This window comes from Papio anubis, chromosome 17, assembly GCF_008728515.1.
Source record: "Papio anubis isolate 15944 chromosome 17, Panubis1.0, whole genome shotgun sequence".
Taxonomy (NCBI): domain Eukaryota; kingdom Metazoa; phylum Chordata; class Mammalia; order Primates; family Cercopithecidae; genus Papio; species Papio anubis.
In genome coordinates this window covers 72,537,505-72,562,828 of record NC_044992.1, presented here as the reverse complement: position 1 = coordinate 72,562,828, position 25,324 = coordinate 72,537,505, and the positions used below count along the sequence as shown (strand labels likewise).

The following is a 25,324-nucleotide window of genomic DNA, read 5'->3' as shown; positions in this document are numbered from 1 at the left end:
ACACAGCCGCCAGCCAGAGTCTGCGCGTGTTGTTTACTGTTTGTCCTGCTCTTAGCTTCACATTGCCATTTTGTGTTTTGTCAAAGTCTTTCTCAATTCGCATTTGGTAAAATAAATAGAGATAAGGAGCCTTTAGGCCGGCGCTCTCTCGAGCCCTGGTTAACGTCGTGATTGAATTTCCGCATCAGACCTGTGAAGACAGCCCACGTGCAGGTGGCACGCGGAGCCCGTGGGGGTGGCTCCAGGGCGGAGCGGGCGCAGGAGGGTCTTGTCCCCTCTGGAGCCACCTGCCTTTTGACAGGTGGTGGTTTTGTCTCAAAACAAACAGAAACGCGTGTTAGGTAAGAATCGAGTTGAAGGACTGGATGGGAAGCTGTGTGTGCGGGTGGAGCTGGGCTTCTGGAAGATTCTGGTGTTGCCGCCTGGCATGCCCTGTGAGCTGAGTGAGGCCGGGACTTGTGGGGGTCGGGGCTCTCTACACTTTCCGGACCTGGTCTGCTCGCTCGGCCCAGACGTGGGGATGGGATTCGTGCCGGAACCTTCTTCTGGTGGGAGCTCACATTCCAAAAAACAGCAGTGGAGGGGCCGCCTCTGTCCCACCTTGTCATGTCCCGGCCAGCCCCAGCTCAGACTCCAGCTCAGCCCCCTGAAGACCAGGCTTTTCTCTGACCAAACGCAGCCAGGCAGGGTTCCATCCACCCAGAAGATGCTCTTGGCCACGGCAGGATGCCAGTCACACCACAGGGGAGCTGGGCCTCGCCGCGCCCACTCTCACTCCCGTGGTCATGGGCCTCTTACGCCACAGTGAAGCCACTTGGCTCCTCCACCTCTCAATAATCCTGATTCCCGACGAACATGGAAAAAATGCTTTTCAAAATACCATCATTGTGGTTGTGTTCTGTTTGCAAAACTGCTCACACATGCCCTGAGGCCCCTCCTGGGTGGGACTGTCCACACAGCTCCTGTCTGCACCACAGGCCCAGCTGCAAGCTAAGGTTGCATCAGCATGGGCGACTCAGGGCTGGAGATGGGGCTGGTGTCACCCAGAGCCCTCTAGGACCCGGCAGTGCCTCTCACCTGTGTGTGATGAACGTGTGCGGACAGAGCAGGGAGACCACGCCGCCTGCATGTGTGCCCCCAGGGTGCCAGCCGTGGTGCCCGCACATGCGTGTGCTACACCCGTGTGTGGGCACAGGCACGGAGACCACAGGCCGGGCCGCCGCCCCTGTGCGTGCGGGGAAGAGCAGCCCTTCGGAGGGAAAGGAGCCCTGTGGATTAAGGCAGGGGCTACACTGCCAAGGACCTGCCTCTCCTGTGCGCGGCCACAGAGGCCCCTGCTGACAGCTCTGCGTGAGAGGGGCCAAAACTAGAGTCTAGAGACCTGGAGGTGCAGGGAGGGTGGGCTGTGGAGGAGGCACTGCGCTCCTCCCGTTCAGTGATGCGGCCAGCGGCCAAGGACAGCCCGGCCCGCGGCTTTCTTCATACCGCCAGCTAGAGGGGCGTCTCCTTCTTCCCCTCTCTTGGTTTCCCGAATTTCCAGTGTGCCCCAGCCGGCTAGGAAATGTCCCTGCTTGCGTGCACTGACTGTGAGAGGCGGTGGGCCTGGCTGGGGCAGCACCTCTCGCTCGCTCTTGGCCTGATGGGGACGGCTGCTCCAGGGACCCGCAGGAGCCCCAGCGCCTGCCTCTCCTCCAGGGCTGTCTGGGGGTTTTGCTGCAGCTAATGCTCTGATTACATGGAAATAAAATGAAGTGTTTCCCCTTCCAACATCTCAGAGAAACACAAAACAGGAGAGGGACAGACGCGCTGTGGCCGCGGGGGTGCACCTGGATGCTGGTGCTCAGTGGGAAGCCACCGTCAACCTAAGCCCTCCCCGTGCCTGACGTTCCGGACACGACAGCGAAGACAGACAAAAGCGAGTAGCAGGGCCCTCCTGCCGTCATCAGCAGCTAAGGCAGCAGCCAACGTTCACACCGCGGGGCCGCAGCAGCCGACACCCCGCGCCCCGGCAAGTGGCAGGTTCACTATGTACAGCAGGCGGCCGTGGCCTGGCGGGCCGGGTCACGCCGCTATCTGACGCGCTTCTCCACTGAGTACACGGAGATGTAGTAGTCGTTGCTTCCCACGGCCAGGTGAGGCTGCAAGGAGAGAGCAGAAGGGTGAGCAGGGGTTCAGGTGCAGACACTGCGGGCAGGGGGCGGCGTGCGGGCCAACCCGAATCCTTAGGCAGCTCCTGCCGGGGTCTCAGGAATCCCTGCGCCCACCTCGGGCCCGGAAATGCTGGGCGGGTACCCACCAGTCCTCTCTGCAGGGCCCATGCATGGTGCACTCCGTGAGGGGTATGGTGCTGCCCCCGGGCCCTGCGTGTTTTTTTCAGCACTGCCCCTCAGGGACAGCTCTGGGATCTAATGTCACACATGTCAGCAGAGCTGCATGCCTGAAGCCTGAAGGCATGAACGCAAGAAAGCAGGTGGGCAGGATCCTAATCTAAAGACAATGGCCTGAAGCCATGTGGGGAGGCTGCAACCAAGGCCAGAGAGCCGTGCAGATGGGGCCCAGCTGCACAGGGGATGAGGTGAAGACTTGGTCACACAGGGGATGGGGTGAGGGCTGCACAGGGGACGGGGTTAAGGCCTGGCTGCACAGGGGACGGGCTGAGGGTTGCAGAGGGGACGGGGTGAGGGCTTCACAGGGGACGGGGTGAGGGTTGCAGAGGGGACGGGGTGAGGGCTGCACAGGGGACGGGGTGAAGGCTGCACAGGGATGGACACTCTGAGCGACTCTGCCTGGAGGTCCCCAGGGATGGCTTTAGTGCAGGGTCTGAGGGCAGGAGCTCTGCCCGACCACTGTGCATGCGCCGTCAATTCTTCCCAGAGTGACGGGACTGGAGCTCTGCTTCTGGGGAGAGTGCAGGGTGGGGCAGGGGCCCTGGAGATCCTGGGCCCCGGGCAAGTCTCTTCTTCAGGTGGCCAGTGGACCCCACTGTGGTGTGGGGTGCCCAGGCAGGACCCCTGCTGTCTGGCCTCCTTGCCTCCCATCCCTCGCCCCTGGCCCCCGGCCCCCGGCCCCCGGCCCCCACCCGCCTCTGCACTGACCCAGTGTGGGTGGAAGGCCAGGCAGCTGATGGCGCCGACCCGCTGGCCCATGAAGCCATCGTAGTACTTGATGTTGTTGATCAGCTCGCCGCCCCCGTTGTAGATGGCGGTGAACTGATTGACGGAGCCACTGTGGGGAGAGAAAGGGTCCCAGTGTCACTGCCCTGTCCTCTGAGGATGGTAGAAAGACAGGTGCACAGGCCGAGACTGCAGGGACAGGCCGGCTCGGGGCAGGTGTGACCCTCTGGTCACTCTCACTGAGGACTCGGGCCTGGCAGAGATCTTTTGTTTTTATGTCCCAACAGCAGTGAAATCCTCCCCTACCCTCTCCTTCAGCTCCTGTGGGGCAGGCGCACAAGAGCCTGGTGTTTGCACAGAGGCCGGAGGCGGGGGGCTTGGAGGCCAGGGAGGCGGAGCCTACCATGCGATCAGGTCCGCCTGGGGGTGGATGTCCAGGGCTGTCAGCCCCTTCACGATCTGAAGCACATTCACTGACTCGGGCATCCGGGGATCAAAGATGCGCACGTCTCCGTTGACGCTGCCAAGAGAGGGTCACGGTGACACCTCCACCCGGAGCCCCCAGGAGGGGCCTGACCAGGGGGACGGTGGAACCGGGTGGGGGGGTCGCACGCCTGTTTGCACACACACTGCTCAAGGAAAAGGCTGCCTGGATGCTCAGCGCCCCTGTGAGGGCTGCCCAGGCCGGGCCCAGACACGCCCCCACACCGGTCTCAGGGTCAAGGCTGCCCCTCGAGCTCCCTCAGAGCCAGAAAAGGCCCGGAGATTTCCGGCCTAGAGAAACGGCCACGAGCACAGACGCAGGAGGAGGCTGTGAGCTACTGGTTTCATTTCCAGCCAGAGATTAGATTTCATGCAACAGGGGCCTGCGGTCCCGGGAGACAGAGCCTAGATGGCGGGCTGCGGCCTGAGGGATGGCCTGGCCCTTTTGAGGCCCCGTGGCTCCTGCCTTCCACCCTAGCAGGCGTCCATCCCAAGAGTTATGTCTGGTTTTTATATCACAAACAAGGGGGGAAAGAGCATCTCTTTGAAGAAACGCTGGCTTTGTGTTCATAAATTACATTCTGCTCTCCCTTTAATAGGCAAATAAATATTCCCTGCTCTTGGTGCTGTATTCACCAAGCGGCAGAACTGAATTTACGTGCAGACAACTGCCACATGCCTGGCGGATGCGCCGCCCCTGCCGCTCGGCCACCCCTGCTGTGGAGGGAGAGCCGCTGCCCAGCTCCCCCCGGACCCTCCACGCCGCAGCCCAGGAGTTCCCACAGCGCCTGCAGGTCAGGTGTCCCCCAGCAGGGGGAGCAGCCGGCCCGGGCCCCTGGGGGCTGTGCCTGACCTTCCTGGCCAGTTCCAGGGCAGGAGTTAATTACTGCCCGAAATGCCATCCCCTTTCAGCTGTTTAAATACCAAGGACATATTTTAAAAGGAGGGGAAAATAATGTTTTTACAGCAGAATGGCTGCTAACTATCGGCGCTCCTCACCTCACGCTCACGATGTGGCCGTCGGGGCGCTTCTGCAGGGAGGCCTTCACCACCCAGGCTGTGTGCTCCCGGTACGTCATGACGCGGCTGCAGGGGAGGGGCGCGCTCAGCGTGGGCTTCCCCGAAGGACGTCCCCGCCCTTCGGGGCTCCCACCGGGGGCTGCCCAGGTCTGCCTGTGCCAGAGGGTCCGCACCAGGGACTGCCCACGTCTGCCTGTGCCAGCGGGTCCACACCAGGCACTACGCCACGTCCACTCGCCTGTGACCAGCGGGTGCCGCACGCAGGGTCACTGCCCACGTCAAGGTGACCTGCTGCCAGCAGGGTCCGCACCAGTGGACTGCCCAGGCCGGCTCAGGGCTGGGCCCTAGGTCACCGTCAGGCCGCTGGAGGACTGTCTGAGCCACATGGGAGCTGCCCAGAGATGGGGGCCAGGCGGCCACCACAGCGCTCCCAGGCCCTGCCCACCCTTTGCTTTGCTCCCCTCAAAACTCCTCACTGTGCCTCCCCGATCTGTGCAGACTGGAGGGTTAGGAATGAGCATCCCAGACCTAAAGCTGATGAAGCTGGAGGCACAAGGACCTTCTGGGAATCCTCGCTCTGTGCCGGGTGAAATTTACTTCTGCGGCATCAGCCATGTGGGCCAAGACAGACTGTTCCCCGCTACGCCCGGGCAGCGCCTGCCCACAGGGTGCTCGGCGGAGGCAGTGCGGGGCTGCTGTGCCCACGCGTGTGCCCTCAGACATCCCTCCCTGGACACTTGCTGCGTGACCCAAGAGGTGGCAGGCAGTGGCGGTATTCTGTTCAGGTGAGCTCAGAGGTGGCAGGTGTCTGGCTGGGGCCCCCACCTCACCCTGATAGCCTCTGTCTCCAGTCCACTGGCTCATCCCACACGGCCGGTACCCCGTGCTCCTCCACAGGCTGTGGGACGGGCCTCTGTGGGGGAGCCCTCTGTGGGACGGGCCTCCGTGGGATAGGCCTTGGTGGGACGCGCCTGGCGGTTTTGGGGAGCCCAGCAGGACTGGCCTAAATACTCCATTGTGGGCTCCTGGGGAAGCTTTGCATCTCACTGAGAAACCTGGACCCAACCAACTGGCAGTGACACGGCCTCTACCACCTGGAAGGCGCCCTGCCACCACTGGGGGAGGGAGAGGACAGGGCCAAGGTACCATTCGCTGAGCGCCATCCTTCTGTCGTAGACGCGGATGGAGCCATCACCGAGGCCAGCCACGATGAGTGAGCGGTGGGAATCACAGGACAGACTCGTCACGCAGCTGTCTGCGCCCGTGGGGATGTCCTAGGGCCAAACACAGGCAGCCCGGTGAAGACCTGGGCACTGAGCTCTCTCCCTGCTGTTCTGCAGCACCAGGACCCGTCTTGCTGCCTCCCTGGCTGTGGGGATCCCCCTGCCTGGCTGTGGGGGCCTTTCTCTCTATCCAGGGAAGCATCAAAGGCCTGGGGAGCCCAGGAGTCCCAGGGAGAGGCAGGGGCTGCCAGGGCACTGAGTCACACCCTTGTCCGTTGGCCTTGGAGGGACGGCCCTGAGGCCCTGGGCGCCTGGGCCCCAAGCCAGTGAGGCAGGCCGCAGCCCCACCCTGAGCGGCGGCCTGCAAATGCCTCTGGGAAGGACTGGCTGTCAGTGCCAATTAAACTTCCAACCTCTCTCTGCTTCCTGAAAAGGAAAGCAAAGCACATTTTGGCAAGGACTCCTCACTGGCTACTTCTCAGAACTTCTAATGAGCTACGGGATGAGTCCAGGAGGGCTCGCCTGGCTCCCTTGGGGGCTATAAGTGCTGGAGAAGTGGGGGTGGGGGGCGATGGCACCTGCCAGGGACGCAGGAGGAAGAGGGCCACGAGAGGGAGAGTGCTTTCCATGCATGAAAGGCGGTGCTGGGCTGTGTACTCCAGGAGGAAACCCAGGCATGGGGACGATGGGGCCGGACCCCTGTGAGGGGCAGAGGTGGCTCTGGGAACACCTGCTGTGCTCTGTGCCTCCACGCACCTCTGCAGGAACAGCACCTGCCCCGCAGGCCACCCGGGCCTCTAGGCCCCAACTGGTGACCAGACCCTGGGGATCAGGGTGTCCACGCTGTGCCCTGAGGGCCACGTCTCGTGTGGAGCCACAGTTCCAGGCAGGCCCAAGACCCCTCCACCCCAAAGAAGGTGCCATGAAAGCTGCTGGTGCCTTGTGGGATCCGTGGTCAGGTCAGAGGAGACGCCGCCCACAGGGAGAGGCCTGGGCCAGGTTCTCGGGGTGCTGCTGCCCAGAGCAACCACAGCGGCTTTGAGCAGCTGAGGGTGCCCAGGCCTCCCCTCTGCTGGGCCTGCACCACACCACCCTCTACGGCAGGGCTGAGCCATCCCTCCTGACACCAGACGGCCTGGGAGAGAGGCTGGGGACGGACTCTGCTCCGCACCTCTCCCTGGGGAGCCGGGGGAAGGGAATCCTGGCTCTAAAGCCACCTCAGGCACTGTCCCTCACAGTATCTGTGGTCTCGCCTCTGCTCCAAACGAAGTCAATGCAGGTAGATTTCTGCTGAGCGCGGCCCCCTGAGGTCTCTACCACTTTTCCAGGCTGTTTGGGGCAAAACCAATGTACTCCGCTTTTTGTCAAAACTGAAAATAACAGATGCTTTAAGAGGCAAAGAGGCTTCTGGCCAGGCGCGGTGGCTCACGCCTGTAATCCCAGCACTTTGGGAAGCTGAGGTGGGTGGATCACGAGGTTAGGAGATCGAAACCATCCTGGCTAACACGTGAAACCCTGTCTCTACTAAAAATACAAAAAAAATTAGCCGGGCGTGTTGGTGGGCGCCTGTAGTCCCAGCTACTTGGGAGGCTGAGGCAGGAGAATGGCGTGAACCCGGGAGGCGGAGCTTGCAGTGAGCTGAGATCACACCACTGTACTCCAGCCTAGGCGACAGAGTGAGACTCCGTCTCAAAAAAAGAAGCAAAAAGCCTTCTGTAGTGGCTCACACCTGTAATCCCAGTGCTTTGGGAGGCCCAGGCAGGAAGATTGCCGGAGCCAGGAATTCGAGACCAGCCTGGGCAAATACTGAGACCCCCGTCTCTACAAAAAGTTTAAACAATTAGCCAGGCATGGGGGCGCATGCCTGTAGTTCCAGCTACTTGTAGGGGTGAGATGGGAGGATCACGTGGACCAGGAGGTTGAGGCTGCAGTGAGCTGTGACTGCACCACTGCACTCCAGCCTGGGTGACACAGGGTGACAGAGTGAGACCCCATCTCAAAAAAACAAAAACAAACAAAAACCCTACAAATAATCATTCTAATTTACAATGGCTCACCCTACTGATTTCTGACATTCCTTAACTTGCAGAGAGAAGACCCTACTTGAAAACACTCAGAGCTGGCACAGGCTGAGCCACACTAGCGCGGGGCTGAACGCTGCGGTTCACCTGCATCCACGGGCCTCAGGCAGCCCATGTCTCCTCCCGGCATTGCCCGGCACTGTCCTTCCAGGCCCTGCCTCTGCCCCTGGGATGGCCAGGCCTCACCGCACACTGTGCTGGGCTCTGTGATGAGGACCAGCCCTGCACACACTGCCCCACAGGCCTGGGGCTTGGGGAACACCCGCATGGTTACCTGCACCTTCATCTCACGGTCTGTGTCCCAGATCCGGACGATCCGCACGTCCCCTGAGCTCATGAGGAGGCCGGTCTCCTGCTCCCAGTCCACCACCATCCCGGCTCCTGGAGAGACACAGTGGGACGTGGCGTCACCCCATGGGCCCTCGCCTTGGGCAGGCTTTGGGGCCTGCTCTGGGCAGCCACTTGGCCAGGGGCTCCAAGGAACCCCTGCCACCACTGAGCCCATCTGGTGGGTCCATATGCCTCACATGAGCTCCTGCTGGGGCCCCTGGTGTGCCCCACGTCCAGGCTGGGGCGACAATTCTGAGCTGGAACTCTGAGCCTTCCCCTGACTCGCCTATGACCCAGGCATCTGCCAGAGGGAGCAGAGCCTTCCAGGAACGTCTGTCTAAGGTGCCCGCCGTCTGGACACCTGGGCAGAACTGGCAGGTCGCGGTGACTTTAGGAAGGCTGTCAAGGCTTGAAGATGAGGGTCCTCCATCTGGCCCTGTCAAAGCTGGAGGAGGCCAGTTCCTCTGAGACCAACAGCTCAGCATGGGCCACGGGCTGGCAGACTCCAGACAGCCAGGGGCTGACTCCCGACGGCCGGCGTCAGCAAGGGATGGACGGAGAGAACGGGGCAAGGGCTGCCCTTTGTGCAGGGATTAGACAGAGCAGAGCAACCCCACCTCACGTGATGGCCTCTATTTAAAACCAGATTCAGTTCTAGAAGTGTAATGGTAACTATTTTAAATACAGAAAGGAACACCACCGTAATCCTTGACCCACCACTCAGCCCTAACTTTGCTAACTTTTTACCATTGTTTGCTTTTTTTTTTTTTTTCTTAGAGAAGTATAATTTTAGACACAGTAAAAGCATCACCTGCCTCTGCCCCTGCCCGTGCCCGGGAGAGCCGTCCTGTGGGCTGAGGGCGCCTCCCAGGGGCCGCTGAGGTTCTCCTGCTTACGCACGCCCATCGACAACGTACCACGCCTTCCACATTTCAAAAAGCCTCTTCAATGTCAAAACGGGGCCTCCCTTCTGGCGACTTGCTTCTTTACTGTTAGGCTTTGAGGATTTATCTGGCCCAAGACACGCAGCTCTGGTTAACTCATTTAATCTTGTGTTACCTTCCACTGTACAACTAACCCTGTCATTGGAGCTGCCCCTGGCTTTGTGAACCATGTCATAGTCAACAACTTCACGTGTCCTTGCAGGTGGAGAAGGAAGCGCCTAGAAGCGGAACTGCCAGTCATGCGTCTTGCAGGACTCCGATCTCCCCAGGGAAGGCCATTTCATTTCCCAAATGGGTGACCATCTACACTCCTGGCAGGACACACACAAGCCAGTGTCCCCAAATCCTTATCGACGTGTGGTGTTTGCCGTTTTTTTCACATCAGTCGCACATATTTTTATATATATTCTGTAACTCGTAGATACTGCAAATATCCTTTCTTATTCTGCCACTTACATTACAACCGTGACTTTTTCTTGTGGTCATGAAGAAGTTTGTAGAGTCAAACCTATTGACGTCTTTACCCTTGGTCTCCTGTTCAAGCTGTCTTTTTGTTCCTCACGGTTATGAAGATTTCCTCTTGATTTTTCTCTGAAAGGGTTAGGTCTCTCGCTGATGTGTTGTGTGCATAGTGTGAGATAGGGGTGTGACCGCATCTTTTTCCATAGGGCACCAGCTGTCCCAACACCATTTAGCAACATGGCTCCTCCTGCAGTGTGCAGAGGTACCCTGCCACTTGCGACCCTTCTGGGCTCACTGCTGTGCTGAGGGCCCTGGTGCCTCTTGGCCCGGCTGCCCTGCAATTGCAGCTTCTTAATGCCGTCCGCGCCTCTTCAATATTGCCTCGGCTGGTCTGCATTTTATAAAAATCTCTCCTGGGAATATAATCAGAAGTGTATGAATAAATGCACAGATTAATTTGAGAACTGCCAGTCTCACGATGATGAGTCTTTTCATCCTCGGCTATGGTGCTGTCAACACTGCATGGGTCTTTGATAGTCTTCAATTAGAGTTTACGCTTTGATCTGTGAAGAAGGAGCATGTGTTGGATTCATTCCTAGGTATCTTGCAGTTTTTATTCCCGTGCTTCATGATTTCTTTCTTTCTTTTTTTTTTGAGATGGAGTCTTGCTCTTTTGCCCAGGCTGGAGTGCTATGGTGTGATCTCGGCTCACTGCAACCTCTGCCTCCCAGGTTCAAGTGATTCTCCTGCCTCAGCCTCCTGAGTAACTGGGATTACAGGCGCCTGCCACCACGTCCAGCTAATTTTTGTATTTTTAGTAGAGATGGGGTTTCACCATGTTAGTCAGGCTGGTCTGGAACTATTGACCTCAGGTGATCCATCTGCCTTGGCTTCCCAAAGTGCAGGGATTACAGGCGTGAGCCACCACGCCTGGCCCATGATGTTTTATAATTACATTTTCCAGTGGTTAATTGCTGGCATACATACATTCTTTATTTTACTTTTGAAATGCAGTCCCAGGCCAGATATATTTATACCTGTAATCCCAGCACTTTGGGAGGCCGAGACAGGAGGATTGGTTAAGCCCAGGAGTTCAAGACCAGCCTGGGCAACATAGCGAGACCTTGTCTTTACAAATAATAAAAGATTAGCCAGTGTAGGCCAGGTGTGGTGGCTCACACCTGTAATCCCAGCACTTTGGGAGGCTGAGGCGGGTGGATCACTTGAGGTCAGGAGTTCGAGACCAGTCTGGCCAACATAGTGAAACACTGTCTCTACTAAAAATACACAAAATAGCTGGGCGTGGTGGCAGGTGTCTGTAATCCCAGCTACTCAGGAGGCTGAGGCAGGAGAATTGCTCGAACCCGGGAGGTGGAGCTTGCAGTGAGCCAAGATCCGCCATGGCACTTCAGCCTGGGCAGCAAAAGTGAAACTCCGTCTCAAAAAAAAAAAAAAAGACTAGTGGTTGTGGTGGTGGCGCCTGTGAACCAGTTACTCGGGAGGCTGAGGTGGGATGATCGCTTGAGCCCAGGTAGTTGAGGCTGCAGTGAGAGCAAGACCCCATCTCAAATATAAACATAAACACAAACAAAAACAAACAAAAAAGGAAGTGTAGTCCCTCTACTGTGATACACCTGAATTCAGGCAGGAAGAAATATCCCAGCAGGTCAGAAGCACAAGCCATGGTGGATCACAGGCTCTCAACTTGCAGCCCTGCTCCTCCGTTGGGAGCTGGGAGTGAGGGCCCGTGTGTGACCTCAGGGAGCCCAGAGCTGTGCCTGGTGGCCCCAGCCCACAGCTGACACGGCCTTCGGGGACTGGGGCCTGGAGCTCTTATGCCTGGCGAGACGCCTCTGCTGCCTTCGCCTGTGGTGAGAGCCTCGTTCTCTGACCCCAAGACCCATGAAGTGTAGCACAGGCTTCTGCTGCGAAGGAAGCACTGGGGGATCTGGGCTGAGAAGGCCACTTCTCCTCAGGGCTGCTTCCTGATCTGTAAGCTGGGTTCCGCTGTCCTGACCCGGACAGACAGAGCCCGTGGGACGGCACAGGCTGCAAGCCTAGTCCCCAGCAGCGTGGCCCAGGTGTGGATGTGCGGATGCTTCTAGGGGGGTCTCAGGGACCCCGGGGCCAGCCTGCGGGTGCATCCTTCCGGCGCTGCATCTCTGGCAGGTCCGAGCCTTGGACAGGGCGGGAAATTTTCACAAAAGCCAACAAGAGAAAGGGCAAGGCAGAGCCAGGGCTCAGCCAGGCGCTCCCGTGCTGAAGCCCAGCTCCTTCCACGGCACCACTGCCTCTGAGCGACCCCAGTGATCTTTCCTCTCTGGCAAATGACACAGTGTCACCAAACTTGGTCTTTCGGAGACGCACACAGTGGCCAGTGAGTGGTCTGACCCCCAGGCTGGCCGTCCGGCTGTCTCCCGGGACCCCTCCCGGACCAGGGCCCCGGGCTGGGGCTCACCTCTCCTGCCCTGTCCCAGGGAAGCTGTCCTACCCCAGAAGAGGGCTGCCTCACGGGGGAAGCAGAGCCCGGAGATCAGGACAGAAGCAACAGGAAAGGGCCTCTGTGGAGTGCAGGGTGTGGATGGTTTATTCTGCTGGATGAAACTTAAGAACACGGCTACATTAAAAAAAAATCCAACATTCCAGGAAATGTCCACCCTGGAGCTGTCCCCATGACGTCCCCTGAGGCACGTGAGGGTTGCCATCTCCTGGGACAGGCGCTTGGACAGAAGGGCAGAGACAGAGCCATGTGACCTAGGGCAGAACCAGGCAGGCCCCACACGGACGGCTGACCACAAGGTGTAAGGCCACAGCCACAGGCTACAGACAAAGACACAGAAATCACGAACCGGCAGGAGCCGGCAGAGGGGCTGGCGGGGTAACCGTTCACTCTGGGCATCGCCAAGGGCTGCAGGATCTGCTGAAGGGTGATGACCCCAGAGGCGAATGCCTGGCGCTGCGGAGGGGCCTCTGGAAATCCAGACCCCAAAGCCTCACCCTGGGAGCCTCCTAACTCCACCTAAGTCCTTCCAGAACGACCTGCGGCCCGTGCCCCGGCCCTCGTCCAGGCCATGCAGCGGTGCAGGCAACACGCAGAACTGTACCAGAGCCGACACTGCAGCCACTCCGTCCCAGCAGCCTGGGCAGGCCAGTGAGTGCATGAGGCCCCAGGCGGCCATGTGCACTGACCAAAGAGGAGTTAAATTTGGGCCCAAAGAGCGCGTGATGCAGGTCCTTTAGGCCCTGCCAGCAGTGATACTGTCCCAAGCAGCACATGTCTGCAAGCCACGGATGAAGGTTGGGGACAGGGGCACCCACGAGTGGCTGACAGTGCCCAGGGCTGGGACTCTGGCCAGGCAGTGCACTCAGGGCCCTGGGGCTCACATGCTTTCAGGGACATTGGTGGGGAGCTGCTGCTTTAGGATTCTGGGGACTCTGAGGTGGAGCAGCCTGTGTAGAGACAGCCCCAGAGGGGCCCTGGAACTTTGAGTGTGCCTGCAGCCCTGGGAGCACATTCTGCTCCGGGGAGGAGCAGGGCGGACCCACCTCGCGTTGTTGGCAGCATGTCCGAGAGCCCCTGCCACGCGGTCACCATCTCTGGGTTCTTTTCCAAATCAGCAAAATTCTTCCAGACCCTGATGGCACCATCGTCTGGGGAGGGAGAGAGGGAAGGATGGGAACCAGGCCCGGCGCTGGCCTGGCCTGTGCTGTGTGTGTGGGGGTAAGAGGCCTTCCTGGTAGACGTGCTGCAGTGACCCTGGGCGGGCAGCTTGACTTGCTACCCATGGTTCCAGATCTCCGGGTGCCCGCCGACTCGACTCTGCCCTCAGACCCACAGCTGGGTGAGCCAGGAGGAGTCGCCACAGCCTGGGGGATGGGAGACCACAATCCTGTCCCACCCTGGCCACAGAGCTCAACTCCGAGTGAGGTCTGGCTGCCCTGGGACCTGGCGCTGCCCCTTCCTCCCTCCAGCCCTAAGGCCTCGGGTTCCCTGGTGGGGAGGCAGGCGGGCAGAGCTTGGTTGGGTGGGTGGGGGGGGGCTGCGTTTTAACCTCTGGTGAGCCAGCCTGTGCCAGGAAGCAGAACGAAAGGCCAGCTTCACAGAGGACACCCGCACTCTCCGCCCCATTCCTCTCTGTGCTCCACAAAGAAAGCAGCCTTGACTTGAAGGGACAATGCAGACGTCCGGACTCTCCGCCTAAGACGCGGGCGTGGACGCCGTGCCCTGCTCTTAGGGGCTTAGAATGGAGCAAACGGCCCTCTGTGTCCTCCAGCAGATGCGCAGGGAGGTCAGCTTGGGTGTGGGGAAAGCATGTGGGTCCTCTGAGCCTTCCGGGAACCCCGCCCCTGGCCTTGCCAGCCCCTCCTGTGTGGCCCTCAGGTGCTCTTCAAGCCCCAAGCTGATTGGCCTGGTGGACAACGGCCTCACCTCCACCCACCTGCCTGTCCCGCTGTCCGCTCTCCACCCCACACAGCACACGCTCCCAGTTCTGGAGCCCGAGGCCTTCTCCTGCTGTCCGGAGCCCGCTCTGTAAAGGACCCCGGCCCGGCTCCAATGCCTGCTCTCTCAGCCAAGGAACTGCCCTCTCCCTCTGGTGCTCGGAGATGCACACATCTGGCCTCTCTGAAACCGTGGGCTGAGCCTGGCTGGTCCCTTGCCCCCTCCGCCCCAACTATACATCTCCTCCCGGTCACATCTGACAGCTACAGGGACAAGGACGGGCTTTTGACATGGGTTGATGCTACTTGGTCCTGAGGTGGCAGTGCTCGGAGGAGGCGCTGCAGGAGGACATGTCCCTGTGGCCGCGCCCCTCACCAAGAACCCACAACCACGCTGAGGGCTGCGCACTCGCCAATACAACCAACTTGACACTCTCAGAGGCTCAGGTTTCCAGGGGCTGGAGCTGACAGGGACAGGCTGGGTGGGATCTGGGCGTCTGCCTTCGCTTCTCTCAGCTGTGCTGGCTTCTCCCGCCTGCCTCCCACCCAGTGCTCTCCAATCTCTACAGGAAGTACCATGTGACTGACAGTGACTTCTCATCAGTGACAGGCAATGGACACATGTTTTCAAAGCACTAAAGGAAAACGACTGTCAACGTGGGGTAACTGACGTGGAAACGATTGTTCCAAAGTGAGAGTGAAACTAAGACATTTCAGACCCCCTCCAAAAAAAAACCCCCCCAAAACCCAAGAAAACTAAAACCAGAGCGAGACCCACTATGGCAATGAACCACTGGTCAGTGACCATAACGGTCAACGATGTTCTTTCGGGCACAGGACGGGACTGGAGGAGGGTGAGTGCCAGCTCCCGGCGGGGACAGCAACTGGCAAATGAGCCAGCGATGCCAGGAGACCGGCCGGGGAGGACCTGGCACGTGTTGTGGCTTGGGGCATCCTCCCTGATTCTCGGGTGTCACGTGGGACCCACCCGATCTCTCACAGGGGTTTAAGGACAGAGGCTGTTCCTGGTGCTGGAAGGGCCAGAGGACCAAGATGAGAAGACAAGTCCCTGGAACCCTGAAGGACAGGCTCATCTTTGCTTTCCTGTCTGTGCTGCTGAAGCCCTTCCCTCATATACCTCCCACTTCTGAATGAGCAGGGCTGTCTATAAGACAGATGTGCAAACACATTTCAGGATTGCACGCCCTCCCCGCCACTCCTCCAGACTCCAGGTTCCGATCCCCGCTGTGCAAAGCCCACTCACCTGTGGCCGTCAGCAGGAGTGAGCAGTCCTGGCCATTCAGATACTCCATGGCAGTGACCCTTGTGTACCGAGGGTTCCCATTGTGGAAATAGTCCAGTTTCTCCCCTTTCTCCCAGTCCCAAAAGCTTAAGGGAAGAAGAGAGGAATAAAAAAGTCATTAGGAAACTGCAAACCCAAATGACAGTGAGATACCTCCGGAAACCCACCGGGATGGCTGCTATCAAAAAACCACACACTATAGCCGGGCACGGTGGCTCACACCTGTCGTCCTAGCTACTTGGGAGCCTGAGGCAGGAGGACTGTTGGAGCCTGGGAGCTCAAGACCAGCCCGGACAACAAAGCGAGACCCTGTCTCCAAACAAATAAACAAAGAGAGAATAATGGTGCTGGCAAGGATGTGAGAAATCGGAGCCACAGGCTGTGTGGGTGGAAGGGAAGAGGATTTCCTGTGGAAAACAGCCTGGTGGTTCCTCCGAAAATTAAACAGAGCATCACCATATGGTCCAGCAATTCCACTCTGGGCGTATCCCCAAAAAACAGAAAGCAGGGACTTGAACAGGTACTTGTACACCAATGTTCACAGCAGCGTTATTCACGATAGCCAAAAGGTGGAAGCTGCCCAGGTGTCCACGAACAGATGAGCAATGAGACAAAGTGTGGTCCATCCATCCACACAGTGGAATATTACTCAGCCAGGAAAAGGAAATTCTGACATGTGCTATAGCCTGGAGGAATCCTGAAGACACTACATTGAGTCCAATAAGCCAGGCACAAAGGGCCAAATCCCGGGTGACTGCACTGGTTGAGGCTCCTAGCATGGGCCACTTCAGAGAGACAGAAGGTAGAACACTGGCTCAGGTGGATGCAGGAATGGGGGAGCTGGTGTCTGATGGGGACCAAGTTTCAGTTTTGTGCAATGAGAAGGTTCTGGAGACCGGTGGGGGTGATGGTCGCATAACAATGTGAATACACTTCATGCCACTGGCTGTGCACTCAAAACGGTTAAAATGGCAGATTTTAGGCTATGTATGTTTTACCACAATTTTTAAAAAGAGAGGAGAAAGAAATGGAGGTGCAAACCACAGGGATTTTACAAACTCTAAACTCTAAAGGGAACCCTTCCACTGTCCTCCCCAATGAAGCGGGTCCTCTCTCCATCACGTAAGGGCGATACTTGCTGTGGGTTAAACTCGCTTCTCTCCTGGGGCACCTAGCATCTTCTCACTGCTTGTCTATCACATACTTGCTTCTGCGGGCAGGGCAGCAAGCCGGGCCCCCTGTGCACACCTCTATTACAAGTGGGATCGGGGAGCCCCCTGCCACTCCCCCGTGACCTCCAGGCAGGACTCTGGACTGTCTTTCAGTGACAAGGACAGAGCCAGGCCCAGGGCAGGTGTGGGCAGGGCTCGGTCAACGAGGAGAAGGTGAGTGGGGGCGTCTCTCGGGAAACAGCGCTAAGGGCCTCTGGGATGAGTGTCTTGCATCGGCTTTTCAAGGAAGAGGAGTGGTGATCGGGGTGAACAGGGCATCGCTGGGGCTGCCGGTCAGCCAGAAGGGAGGTCCGACAAGCACGGTGCATACCAGATGCTGTCCTTGTCGGCGACGGCGATGCACGGCGTGAAGGGGTGGAATTTCACCACAGAGGGGACGCCGGGGTTCCTGTTCAGAAATATTTGGTCGTCCAATCTTGTAATGCCTGTCAAAAGAAACACAAAAGAGTGGATCCAGGAGCCAGCGTCTTTCCCCCCCTTTTTTTTTATTTTTTAATTTTTGAGACGGAGTCTGGCTCTGTCCCCCAGGCTGGAGTACAGTGGCCGGATCTCAGCTCACTGCAAGCTCCGCCTCCCGGGTTCACGCCGTTCTCCTGCCTCAGCCTCCCGAGTAGCTGGGACTACAGGCACCCGCCACCACGCCCGGCTAGGTTTTTTTGTATTTTTTTAGGAGAGACGGGGTTTCACCGTGTTAGCCAGGATGGTCTCGATCTCCTGACCTCGTGATCCGCCCGTCTCGGCCTCCCAAAGTGCTGGGATTACAGGCTTGAGCCACCGTGCCCGGCCTTTTTTTTTTATTTTTTAAAGACAGAGTCCTGTTCTGTAGCCCCGGCTGGAGTACAGTGGTGCGATCAAGGCTCACTGCAGCTTCCACCTCCTGCTTAAGCGATCCTCCCGCCTCAACTGCACGTAGCTGGGGGTATAGGCGTGTGCCACCACACCTGGCTGCTTTGTTTTTTTGTTGAGACAGGGTCTTACTAGGTTGCCTGGGGAAGTCTCAAATTCCTGGGCTCAAGCGATCCTCCTGCATCGGCCTCCCTAAGTGTTGAGATTACAGGCATACTCCCAGCCAGTCTTTTTTTTTTTTTGAGATAGAGTCTTGCTCTGTCGCCCAGGCTGGAGTGCAGTGGCGAGATCTTGGCTCACTGCAACCTCCGCCTCCCAGGTTCAAGTGATTCTCCTGCTTCAGCCTCCCGAGTAGCTGGGATTACAGGTATCCACCACCATGCCCAGCTAATTTTTGTATCTTTAGTAGAGATAGGGTTTTGCCATGTTGGCCAGGCTGGTCTCGAACTCCTGACATCAAGTGATCCACCCACCTTGGCCTCTCAAAGTGCTGGGATTACAGGCATGAGCTACCATGCCCAGCAAGCCAGTCTTAATTTACAATAAACATTCACAATGTATCTTATCATGGCCGACGTCAATACCTTGCGGACGTGGAGACACACAAAGGAAGCAAAAGAAAAGCAGGGACTGAAGGGAGGGGCCTGACAACCTGCTGAGGGGCAGGCACGTCTGGGCTCTTGGGCGACGGCAGCCACTAAGTCCCCAGAGTGAGGGCCCAGGGCCCTGGCCACAGGGTCCATGCCTTTGCTCAGAACCCCCAAAGCTCCTGATGCCGAGCTGGATACGCGGAAGCATTCAGCCGATGCTTGTCAGCAGTGGTCAGGTTCATATGAATTATTTGGGTCGGATTATGTGAAGAAAAGGCTGAAGGTTTCAGAATAAGCTGGGTAGGGCTCTGATTCGTAACAGGCTTAAGGAGGAGACACGGGTGTGACCACCAGGATCCACACTGCAGCCAAAGTCTGGGGGTCTTTCAGTCTAGAAAGATGACAGCTCTGAAATTCCTTGATTGAGGGATCTATTACAAAATCACAGATTTAACGGAAGAGGGGAACGTGGACTTCACCACCAGGGCCCCGAACGCGAGCACTAGGAAGTAAATCGCTTGTGACTCTGAAAGGCTTTGTTCTAGAAGGAACCATAAAAGGAAGCTAAAAATGCAGAGGGCGTCAAGATGGATCCAACACATCTTGGTGACTGAAAGGGCAGCGGGGGGTCTGTGGGTGCACAAGCCTGATTGTCTGATCTTGGTGACTGAGAGGGCAGCGGGGGGTCTGTGGGTGCATAAGCCTGATTGTTGCAGTGCCAGGGACACAAGCTGGGCTGCCTCCTGGCCTTGGCTGTGGTCACCTGCGTGGCCTCTGGGCAACCAGGAGGGTGTCTTGGGGACCCCCAAGCCTTCCTCAGCCGGAGACACAGCTCCAGGTGGTGCAGAGCGAAGCCACCTGGCTCTTACTAACCATGTCCTCACCTGAACTTCTGGTCTGGCCCGGAGGACTGCGTGACCCGGAGGACCGAGTGACCCGGAGGACCGCGTGATCCGGAGGACCGCGTGACCCGGAGGGCCGCGTGACCCAGAGGACCGTGTGACCCGGAGGACCGCGCCGGCCTCAAGTCTTCCTTGTGGGGAGTGGTGGGCTTGTGCTCTGGCAGGAAGTGAGACAGCCAAGTATAAAGTGGTCCCCAGAGAAACTTCCACCAGCCTGCACACTGGGACAACAGTGGGGAGCCATAGAAGTTGGTGCCCTTTGCAGAGAGAGGAGCCCGGCTCTCCCAATTCGGGGTAGAACCTGGGATCCAATCTGAGGCGGGAAGAGCACCAGCAGGACTCCGGCTTTGCAGGGAGGCCCTATTTACGGTCTTTTCCTTCTCGCCCAATAAACCCTGTCCTTCTCACCCTTCAAAATGTCTGGGAGCCTAATTTTTCATAGTTGTGTGACAAGGACCCTGTTTTTAGCTGAACTAAAAAGTCCTACAACAGAAGGAGCCTACCCTCGGGGCACAAGGTCAAAGCCGTGTGACTTGGGCACTCCACTGCAGGCCGCTCTGAGCTGGGCTTAAGCACAGCCAAGGCCACCCACCCCCAGCAGCTGACAGCCCCTCCGCTTGTGCCTGGCACTGTCCAGGTGGCACCAGGGCCGCGGTGTCTGCGGGCTGAAGTCTCGCTGATGCACGGCACCTCGGTGAGCTACTCTGTTTCCAACGTTGTCAGTCCCCAGCTTCAGTCCTTAAACAGCAAACACCCGGAACCACGGAAAGGAAAGGAATGCCAGGTTATATAAGGAGGGTCCCCACTCACAGAGGCGGGCAGGCCCAAAGCCTTTGGTGTGGCAGCAACACCGTGTTACCCTATGGTCCCTCCATTCGCAGCTGCAGGGATATTTGGACGGAGTTTAGGCATAATCTAAGCACTGAAAGACAAAGGGAAACCCCACCCAGCATGTGCGTTCGGGACGCTTGAAAATCAGTGTGTGACGGCCAAGGTCGTGAACGTCGCCCAGGAGAAGGCTGAAGAGCCGCGCAGGGGCCTGTGTGGCACAGGCTTTCCCAATCCTGCCTCCTGGGCAACGCCGACTTCTCTGGTTCTCGTCCATCCACAGGCATCAGTTTCCCCTTTTTCTTAACGCTCACGTCTTTCCCAGCACACAGTCGGCCGTTAAATGAAAATAAACACCCGCACTGAATCCGAATTCCGAGGACAGGGAGGAGGGCGCGGCCTCACTCCTGAGCGGCTCCCGGCGCTACGCCTGCTGGCACCGTCCCCTGTGTCTTCAGGCCTCATTTGCTGGTGTCTCCAGCGGCTCGCAGCCCCTCCTTTGTGTGTCTGGACAATCTGTCTCCCTTTTTTCACAAAGAGAACTCTCAATTCTGGTTCACAAAGATACTCTTTTTTTTTTTTGTCTGGAAACCTCCGTTTTGGGTCTTGAATGCCAGCCCTGTTTCACGTCCTGCTCGTTTCTGACCACAGGCACCAGGCCAGAGCATCACCTTGGCCGTCAGGGGCCAGCTCATCTTCCGATGTTGAACTGTGTGAGCCAGACTCAGCTCCCAAGCCTGTCTCAGGCAGCAGGCAGCCCCCGTGCGCTGGCCATCCCAGCTAGCAGGCTGGGGGGTCCTAGAAAACTGCTAACCTCCAGGAAAACGGCCTCCTGTCACCGCCACCCGGAGGCGGCTCATCCAGCAGGGTCGTCTGTTTTCTCTGCTGGAGAAGGCCACCCTGGCTGCAAGGTTCAGTGGCGGCTGCTGGCGCGGCACGCACTGGATCGCAACACGGGAGGTTTAAACCTGGTCTGCCGCCAGCTCTTCAGATACACAGAGGGCTACAAACAACCACAATTAGCTTTCGGCACAACAGCCACCGTCTGTGTTAATGCGAGACGAACCCCAGGCCTTTACAGGGAGAGCTGTATGGGAACATGCTTCAGAAATGCCGCTGGTACCAGAAGTCAGCAGTCTCTTCGGTGCTCAGCAGAGCGGAGGTGTGAGCTGGGCCGAGGCATGCTCGCTGAGGACGAGCTCACGGCGCCCGTGCTGCCTGCAGGCAGGGACTGGACAGAGTGCGCAGGTCCCTCAGCTTTGGCAGGAGGGACGGTATCTGTCTTACGGGTCACCAACCCCAACTTCAGAAAGTAACCCAAAATAATCTTCAGACTTTTACAGGACAGAGACGCAAAGTCAGAACAATAAACCCGCACACTGGGGTCAGAGTCCTTGATTCTTTTTTTTTTTTTTTTTTGAGACAGAGTCTCGCTCTGCCGCCCAGGCTGGAGTGCAGTGGCGCGATCTCAGCTCACTGCAAGCTCCGCCTCCTGGGTTTACGCCATTCTCCTGCCTCAGCCTCCCGAGTAGCTGGGACTACAGGCGCCCGCCACCTCGCCCAGCTAGTTTTTTGTATTTTTTAGTAGAGACGGGGTTTCACCGTGTTAGCCAGGATGGTCTCGATCTCCTGACCTCGTGATCCGCCCGTCTCGGCCTCCCAAAGTGCTGGGATTACAGGCTTGAGCCACCGCGCCCGGCCAAGTCCTTGATTCTTGATGGGGCTGATTTGGTGGGCGGCAGTTTGAGGTCCCCCAGCCAGAGCTGGTTCAGTGGTGGGAGCCCATGGCCGCGGGGGCAGGGGAGGAATGCGGAGACACCACGGCTGCTCTGTGCCCTCAGTGTCCTCAGTGGGGCCACAGGGCTGGGCTTGGGCCTCTGTACCCTCCTGGATTCTGGGGAGAGGCCAGGGTCTCTGGGATGGGGCTGCCTGACACCCTCATTGCTGTGTTGACTCTCAGGGCCTCCCTGCTCCCCAAAGTCTCTGCGACCGGGGTCGCCTGCAGCCCAGATCTCTTCCACAAGGAGCCCCCTCTGCTGTCTGTGGCAGCACACATGGCCCCTCCCGGGCTGCTCCCTGCCCCTCCACTCTGCGTGCAGCTGGGAGAGCACATGGTGAGGCAGGCGAAGGGGGCATTTGGCATCTGGTGGCAAATCTGGGAGAAGGTTTAGGAAAATCATGACTGAAGTGTTGGGTGATAGAGCTAGCCACCCTTTCAGGGACAAGGTGGAGGCCACAGCTGAGGAAACCAGGGCCTGGCATTTTCACTTTCTGTTTCCAGGGAAGGACACGCCATCTGCAGGGCCTGGCACAAAGACACCCGTCTGGGTGGGGAGACGTGGGCTCTCAGAGGCCTTCCCTTCCGGAAATACCAACGTGCAAAGTTCCGCTTCCATGAGTTCCACCTGTGCTGATAATCCTGCGGGCTAGGGGCTGCCCTTGCAGGGGGAAGAGGCAGGGTCCTGGGACAGCCCTCTTCCCAGGCGGTGGCTGGGCTCCCACCCGGCCCCGCCCCCCACTCTGGGCTGCAGAACCTTGAGTGGCAGCAGCTTCGCCTCCACCAGCCTTGATGTGCTTATCTGCAAGGGAGACGGGGTGCAGGGGGCGGGTCTGTTGTGGACAGTGGATGGCTGGAGAAGGTTGTGTGTGGGCTGCGGGGGCCCTGCTCACGGGGGGCCCTCCCCCAGCCCCCACTCCCGGAATGAGCTCCTGGCTGGCTGGTGGGTGCCCTTACCCTTCTGGATGACTTGCTGGGCCTGCCTCCTGACGCGGCTGTTTCGCAGGAACCGCCACTCCCGCTCCTTGCGGATCTGACTTTCCAGGTCGTGCTCTTCCGGGATCTTCAACAACAGAAAACACCCAGTTAAGCCCAGCGATGAAACAGGGTCGTCTCTCGGTGTCAGTGGGGGACGGGTTCCAGTACTCCTCGGAGAGCAAAACCTGTGTGGCTCAGTCCCCGATGTGAAAGGGTGTGGCACCCGCGTACAAGCAGCACGTGTCCTCCGGCACACCTCAAACCCTCGCTAGCTTGTTCACCATACCCGATACGGCACACCTCAAACCTGAGCTAGCTTGCTCACCATACCTGATACAGCGTCAATGCTGTGTAAATAGCTGCTATGCTGTATTTTCTTTTTTCTTTTTTTTTTTTTTTTTTTTGAGACGGAGTCTCGCGCTGTGTCACCCAGGCTGGAGTGCAGTGGCGCGATCTCGGCTCACTGCAAGCTCCGCCTCCCAGGTTCAGGCCATTCTCCTGCCTCAGCCTCCGAGTAGCTGGGACTACAGGCGCCCGCCACCACGCCCGGCTAGTTTTTTGTATTTTTAGTAGAGACGGGGTTTCACCATGTTAGCCAGGATGGTCTCGATCTCCTGACCTCGTGATCCGCCCGCCTCGGCCTCCCAAAGTGCTGGGATTACAGGCTTGAGCCACCGCGCCCGGCCAATGCTGTATTTTCAAAATTTGGATTGTGTTTTGTTGTATTAAATTTATTTTTGTTATTTAAATTTGTTTTTTTATCCAAAATTGGTTGCATCTGCGGACGCAGCTCCTGTGGTCATGGAGGGCTTGGCTGTAGTTATTTTCAGATAAAGGCACCTCTTTCTCAAAGGCTGAAGGCTTTGGGCTTCTCATCTGGCGGCGCACCCGAGGCACGGGCTGTTGGTAGGTCCTACATCTGCTACAAAACACATTGCTGGTCCCCTCCCCGGAGCTGGGAGAGGCGCTCTCCACACCTGTGTTCGCTAGTGTGGGGGCTCTGAGACCCCTGAGTGAGTGGCCTCTAGGTGAGGCTGACAGGTTGATGGGAAGCAGGGCCTTGGGAAATGCCTCTCCAGGGAATGGGGGGTACTGAGGTCAGCACCAAGCAGCAGGGCAGGGGGGCACCAAAGGGCCACTTCAAACACTGAAGACACAATCAGGAGGCAGGTGTGCGTGAGGAGACACTGCCTTTATTCTCTCTCTGATGCCAAAGGGAAGCAGGCAGCTGGCTGGAGGATGAGGGAGGTTACGAGACAGGAGGAAGAAGCCTCACGAGAGGCTAGGCCGGGCCCTGAGAGGGTGCGGGACCTTCCTGGGCAGCAGAGGGGGTGTCCCTGGGCTCCCGACGGTAGAAGAGCTAGGAGGGTGCTGAGCTGCAAGTCTGGCTGGGGTTAAATTAACTCGTGAGAACTTTAGTGCCCTTCCCTAACAAGATAGCTTCAGAAAGACCAAGTTAATTTTCACTTGAAATTTGCAGACGCCGGACATGCTGCTGTCCTCTCTTCCCTGAGCAAAGGTCCTCGCTTCAGGACCTGCGTGTGCGTGCCTGTGTGTGCATGTGCATGTGTGCGTGTGCGTGCATGTGTCTGTGTGCAGGCACATGTGGGTTGGGGTGTGCACGTTCAGCGTCTAGGAGAGGTCCATACTTGGCAAATACTAACTAGGATTTAATCGACTTTACGCAGCAGGATGGCCACTTGTCTGTGTAACACAGATGCATTTCCTTAAGCATACATTGACCGTTCAGTCAATCTGGCTGAGTCTGTTCCTTGCTAAGAAACTAAGACTTGTGAAGACCCAAAATACAAAAGAAATGAAATAAACAAGATAAGAACCCTAGTTCCTTTTGGCTAAAAACAACTCCGTCTCGACAAAGGAAAAAGCCTGCATTAGTTATTAAAAAGTCGCTTTCTCTGATAGAAGAAATGGGAATAAAGACTATGGCGCATGGCCATGTTTGTGTCCCTGCACGTAAATGTGGCAAGAAAATGGTTTCTCCATGTGGAGTTTTAGGCGGTCATTGTAGGTGGTTATTACGTGCAGATGTTTACACAGCATTCTTTGTGTCTCCTCCTCCAATGCTTTGTGTCAGCTCTGATGACAGAACAGAAACAGGCGAACCCCAAACCTTGCGTCTGACCCTGTGCTCACAGATGGCTGTGGCTCAGTTCCTAGCATTTTACTGCTCTGCTTCCTTCTTTTTCTTCTTAAAAGTCAAAAACCACACTTGACAAAGCAGCCACAACACAGCAAAAAAGACATCCAAACCCGGAAACGATAACCACAAAAGGTGTCAAATGACTCCCTCCGCACATTTTCTGGTTTAGAAATAACCCCACAATGGCAAACGGGATAGATTGTGGATTCTTAACAACCGGCTTCACTTTATGACAATCCTGAGCTTATTAGAAAAGAAGTGACAAATGACCAATAACCTAGACCAGTAACAAGAAAAGACCCACGGCCGAAAGACTCAAAGCTGCGCAGGAACAGAGATATTGCACTTTAATGAGACTCGGGCTTCTCTGGGAATAAATTGGAGGCAGAGTCTAAAAGGCACTTTCCAGCGGGAAGGGAGAGGAACCCGATGGGAATTCCAGGTCCTTGGCCCGGCACTCTGTGGCCCCGGGTCTGAGCTCGGGCAAAGAATCCAGACACTGGGGGCAGACACAGGGCAGCTTCAGAGCCTCAGTTTTGAAGACAACAGAGACGAAGACTGCAAGGTCGAGAGGGGGCCCGTGCTAGAACAGGGAGGGGCACCAGGACGCC

At 57.6% G+C, this 25,324-nt stretch overlaps 1 protein-coding gene across 7 annotated transcripts in view; it reads right to left on the bottom strand.

Moving 5' to 3' along the window:
* Nucleotides 1-14: 14 nt before the first annotated feature.
* RPTOR (regulatory associated protein of MTOR complex 1) overlaps nucleotides 15-25,324 on the bottom strand; it is a 408,568-nt gene continuing 383,258 nt past the window's right edge. For 6 of the 7 annotated variants that reach the window (XM_009191419.4, XM_009191423.4, XM_009191420.4 and 3 more), the window contains 10 exons: nucleotides 22,532-22,637; nucleotides 16,942-17,056; nucleotides 15,361-15,485; nucleotides 13,203-13,307; nucleotides 8,195-8,301; nucleotides 5,763-5,890; nucleotides 4,596-4,682; nucleotides 3,517-3,633; nucleotides 3,096-3,225; nucleotides 15-2,138 (listed from right to left, as the gene is read on the bottom strand). In XM_009191419.4, coding sequence (XP_009189683.1) covers nucleotides 2,070-2,138; nucleotides 3,096-3,225; nucleotides 3,517-3,633; nucleotides 4,596-4,682; nucleotides 5,763-5,890; nucleotides 8,195-8,301; nucleotides 13,203-13,307; nucleotides 15,361-15,485; nucleotides 16,942-17,056; nucleotides 22,532-22,637 — 1,089 coding nt within the window. In that variant the 3' untranslated portion in view covers nucleotides 15-2,069. The remainder of the gene's footprint in view (nucleotides 2,139-3,095; nucleotides 3,226-3,516; nucleotides 3,634-4,595; nucleotides 4,683-5,762; nucleotides 5,891-8,194; nucleotides 8,302-13,202; nucleotides 13,308-15,360; nucleotides 15,486-16,941; nucleotides 17,057-22,531; nucleotides 22,638-25,324) is intronic. The other variant, XM_003913544.5, reaches the window with a different exon arrangement.